The sequence below is a fragment of the Halyomorpha halys genome, unplaced genomic scaffold, assembly GCF_000696795.3.
Source record: "Halyomorpha halys isolate HHAL.00 unplaced genomic scaffold, Hhal_1.1 Scaffold1391.1, whole genome shotgun sequence".
Classification (NCBI taxonomy): Eukaryota; Metazoa; Arthropoda; class Insecta; order Hemiptera; family Pentatomidae; genus Halyomorpha; species Halyomorpha halys.
The window spans coordinates 51,693-56,725 of NW_027115008.1; the positions used below are offsets into that span (position 1 = coordinate 51,693).

At 36.1% G+C, this 5,033-nt stretch overlaps 1 protein-coding gene across 3 annotated transcripts in view; it reads right to left on the minus strand.

Moving 5' to 3' along the window:
• Positions 1-3,503: 3,503 nt before the first annotated feature.
• Positions 3,504-5,033, minus strand: part of LOC106689549 (uncharacterized) — an 11,521-nt gene continuing 9,991 nt past the window's right edge. For all 3 annotated transcript variants that reach the window (XM_014434567.2, XM_067052098.1, XM_014434566.2), the window contains one exon: positions 3,504-3,806. In XM_014434567.2, the coding sequence (XP_014290053.1) occupies positions 3,785-3,806 (22 nt within the window). In that variant the 3' untranslated portion in view covers positions 3,504-3,784. The remainder of the gene's footprint in view (positions 3,807-5,033) is intronic.

Here is a 5,033-nt window from a genome sequence, read left to right on the forward strand (position 1 = left end):
AATATGTAGGGGGTAGGATTTAACGGATCTTGTATAGCAGTCCAGGGGGCCAGACTCAATCAAAAGCCATTTCTACATCAAGAAAGACTCCCGAGCAGTATATTCCGCGCTCCAATGAAGACGAGACAACATCAACCACACGATGGCATTGCTGGATAGTGGAGTGGGATGTTCGGAATCAAACTTGTGATTTGGGATTATGTAGTTGGAATCAAGGACAGGGTACAGGCGTTTTAAGATGAGATTCCCAAGGATTTTGCGCATGATAGGTAACAGAGAGATAAGACGGAGGATGGGTATTCAGGCGGCTTTTGAGGTTTGGGAATCAAATTGATTATGGATAATTTCCATGGGTCAGGAAAATAAGTGGATCTGAGTACAGCATTGTAGATGTAGGTGAGGAATAGAACAGATTTTCGAGGAAGATGTTTTAGAACATGGGATGTAATTAGGTCATAACCAGGAACTTTCCGGGATGTTAAATTCTGGATGATGTTGGATCTCTCTGATGGATGAAATGCTTTAGGTGACAGCGTCATTTGGAGTGGAGTATTCAATACTTCTTCAATGTGTTCAAGGTTGGTTGAATTAAGGATGTCAGGGTGTGGCTCAAAGGTTTTAGAAAGATGCTGACCAAATATTTGAAATTTTTCTTCGTTCGATTTTGTCCATGTTTGAGATTCAGTAAGACGTGGGTGATTAAAATTCTTGAAGTTAAGAATTTTCTTAGTAGTCGTCCATAAAGATTTGTCAGTAGTCGTGAGGTTTTCAGTTAAGTTGGTTAAATTTTGCGTTTTGAATTTTTTAAGTTCTGTTTTAAGATTGTTTTTCAATTTAGTATAATGTGTTTTATCTGATGGGTATCTAGTCCTGTGCCACTTTGCTCTTACTCTTCGTTTTTCCTTTAATAAGATGCGAATGTGGTGTGGCAAGTTAGTAGGTATGGTATTATTAGTTTTACTGATAGTTGTGTTGTCGTATATGCAAAATCTTATAGATTCTATTAAGTTTTCTATGGCTTCGTCAATGTCATGTTTAGTCTTAAGTGGAATTTTTAAGTCCAGTTTGTTTTCTAAATCACGAAATTTGTCCCAGTTAACTCGTCCTTTAATCAATGAGGGAGGAGAGGGCTTAGGAACGAAGTTCGAATGTAAGAAAAGGATAACTGAATTGTGGTCTGAGGAAAGGTCATCTATAGATTCGATGTTGGTCTGGGAACAGGAAATTTGAGAGGTGATAAATATATCAAGGATATCGGGATGTTTCTGCATGCATCTTAATGCATCTTTGAATTCCAATTATTAATTGCTTATAAACTCTAGTTTTGAAGTCCCACTTATGAAGTAAGTATTGATTCTGGAAAATATCTTAATCCTATTGAGATTTACAGAAAAATGGGAGTGTGCCAATACTTTTTTGACCCATGGTAGATAATACAATATATCTTACATGTGGTAAAGATTGCGTTCTATATGCCCAAGCCTTATACCGTTCTATGTGAAGTAAAAAGGAGTTGCTGAGTTTATGATACATAATTAGTATATTATGATGCAGTTTAACAGATACAAATGGATACCAAACAGAATGTAATAGTTGTGATGAGAAGAGTGTGTATGGTTATAGCCACTCTATCACTATAAATGGCCAGAGCAAAGATCTTGAGTAAAATGAATAGACCATTGCCACAGTCATCATTTTTCTTTCTCCTTTAGGTTTACTTGAAACCCACTGGGGGGTTGAAACCCATCCTTAAAGAGGTAGATGCTGGGTGGCTAGCCTCGATAGCATTACTTAGAGGGTGCTGAATCTCCACAATTTTATCTGTTATTTGGGCTAGCTTCGTTGGATTCCACAAGTAAGACTGCTCCTATTCTCTCAGTTATCCCCTTAGCCGCAATGTGTCCAGCATATCTAAGGGAACCTTGTCTGTCTAATGCTACAAACAGATACCACTACCAATGCCATCTTTATGCTACTGATAGGTAATCACAATTTTTAGTCTAGAATAACTAACAATATCTTCTTAAAAAGTGTATAACACTTGAAATTGTAAAAAAACATAAATGTTATGGCGAGTAGGGGTTTACAAGGAACCTTTGTTAGCCCAACTTCCATTTAAATTGTATTGAACAATTTTGTAAAACATACAAACGAGAAGAAAAGAAAGCCAAACATACAACTATTGCAAAATTAAAATTCAGGTTAAACAGAAGAAAATGGACCAGATTTAAACTAAACAAAAATTCCTCTTAAAATTAAAATAAAAAGAAAATAGATTCAATGTTATTAGTGACATAAAATAAAAAAAATGTCTTTTTATCACCGTGGGTGACTGCTGGGCCCCTGTTATGTAGACTGTTGTCTTTGTAGAAGAAGATTAGAGAAGGTTTGTCCACCCTCCATGACATAATGAGCAAACCGTCAAAGTTGGAATGCAAGCAACTAATAATTAATACAGAGTAGTGGGAAGAAGTACTTGAGAAGGCATATGTACACACAATATGACTCTAAGGTGTTGTAGCGAGTGGGAGGAAGTGATTGGACCACAACTCACCAGAGCGCTCCACCTCGAGCCTCACCGAAGCTCTCAAATTTATAAATCAGTTCATTTTGTAAAAAGACATTGTCATTTTTGTATATTAATAATTTCTGTACATACTATTTAGCAATATCTGTACAATGAATAATAAATGATAACAATGCAATGCATGAACCTATCTCAAGCAGACATGTACTGACCGCATAGACTAGACCTATAAATAAGGGACTCGAAATCCCCCAATTCGATCGTAGATCTACCTCCTTTCCTGGGTCTAGTCATGGCACAGGTGGCGTATACACTGCTTAAGATAGAGAAGTTTATTGCCAATCTATGCTCGTAAAAGAAGTTTTTCTGTACACTCACCTAAGACGATGGCCAATCTTCTCTCCAGCAATCATGGTTCGCCCATCTCGGCAACTAAGATTGTAACCTAATCCTCAACGGTTACACTGGTCTGTCCGCTTCATTTCGGCAACCAGTGTAATTTCCCGTCTCTCCCCGGCTCTAGTCCCTCTGCTTCATCTCGGCAACTAGAGCTGCACCTAACCTTATCAGCTTACTGGTCCGTCCGCTTCATCTCGGCAACTAGTAAGCTGGCTCCTATCATGACAGTTCTAGTCCGTCCGCTTCATCTCGGGAACTAGAACTGTTACTCTACCTCAGACTCTCTCACCTAGACCTCCTCTACCTAGTCAGTGTCCAGGGCTCATCCTCTGGCACGGCCGTTCCTAACTTATAATGAATATGCCTTGTCCTGGGCCTTCTGTAAAGAGATATCAGGCTGGAAAAACCGCCTAAGACCAGACAACCCTGACAGTGTCATTTGTACCTCTGCAGTATAAATAATAACAACAGAGAGTAGATGTGTTTTTTTTTTAACATAGTAAAAACCTTATAGTACATAATTAATTATTTAAATCATATGTTGGCTGCAACAATAAACAAACACTTATTTAAAATATTATCAGGAACAATCTTCAATACTGAACACACAAATCAAAGTACTATGTAATTTATTCCTAAAATACACAAAATTTGCAGTCGCCAAGGGTTAAGTTAAGACATCCACATTTTCATTTGTGTAAACATGTTCTCTATAAATTTCCCCAATTACAATATCGATATGAATTTCAGGACAAACATTAGCACAAGCCATGTATTCCGTCTCAGCAGTAGATTCCTTTTGTGAGAACCAAGAAACATCATTCTGAACTTGGTACAGTAACGCTATTACGGTCACAATTATCTCCCCCTCACCTTCAGCCTGCATTACATAAAGCTGTTAAATTATATTCGTCAGACTTGAAAAAGGTTAATGCTAAGTTTTTGGTTTCTAAAAAGTAACTTAAAACGCATTTGGCAGCATTCCACAGTTACTTTATAGGTGAGTTCTACTTAAATAGGATGTGTGTAAACTGTACACATCAATTTTGACCACTGAATTTGAAATTTGAGAAAAGGTCCTCTTCTTTTCTCTGTCATCCAGGCCTCTCCTCCTCTGTCTCGGTGGGGTACGAATTAGTCACTCAAAGTGATTTAATTTAACACAGGCAAAAAGAGTGATAAAGTTCAGAGTTCACAAAGTCTTTTCAAATGAACTTTGTTCATCCTGGATCCATCGTACCCCTTGTAGTTGATTGGTTTGGCAATATATATGGAGCTTGATGTCCTCTTAAAATGCTATAATGTTTAAACTATAATTTGTAGTTTAGAGTGATCTTCCTTAAACAACCAATATTACTTAATAGAAAGTAGTTAACTCTAAAGCTGTCGGAAAAATACTGTATATTTTACTATATCACTAATTATTTATTAAAAAATATATATATAAAAAAAAAGGTTTTACCTTTGAACCCTCCCATAATAATTATATCTGTGGATAACATACTGTACTTAGCTACTACTACACTGTTATTGTAAGTCAATGCAACTGTCATCCTGTAGGCTGATGTAGAGAGTTCTCCCTCATCAATCCAGTAGTTCCTTAGTTCTCATTCCCTAAATTTTGACGGCTGTCCTGAGTGAGATTTTTGAAGTTTTAGAACCAGTGTTGCTGAACTTTTTAAGAATATTTCGAACAGTACTGAAATTAATTCACGATTTTTCGGTAACACAGTTCTTTAAAATATAATTAAATTAATAATTTTTTTCAAAGAAACACTATGTTCACTTGTTTTGGTCATGATTTTATAGCAATATAGAACGAAGACAGAGTTTAATTTTTATCAATGAATCGTTGTTAATCCTCACTGCTTTCCTACAGAAAGAAAAAGGATTTATTTGTTTTAGCTGAAGTTAATGATAAACATTCAAAACTGTGCCATTACTTTTTGACCCTGAAAATTTACTTTTCTTATGATTAGTTCAAATGCATCTTTTTTTTATTAATTTATTTATTGATATTTACAACTGTATACATATATACACATCAAGTAAATTTGCTGTAAGTGATATTATGACATGATACAAACATGTGGAGAATCTACCCATT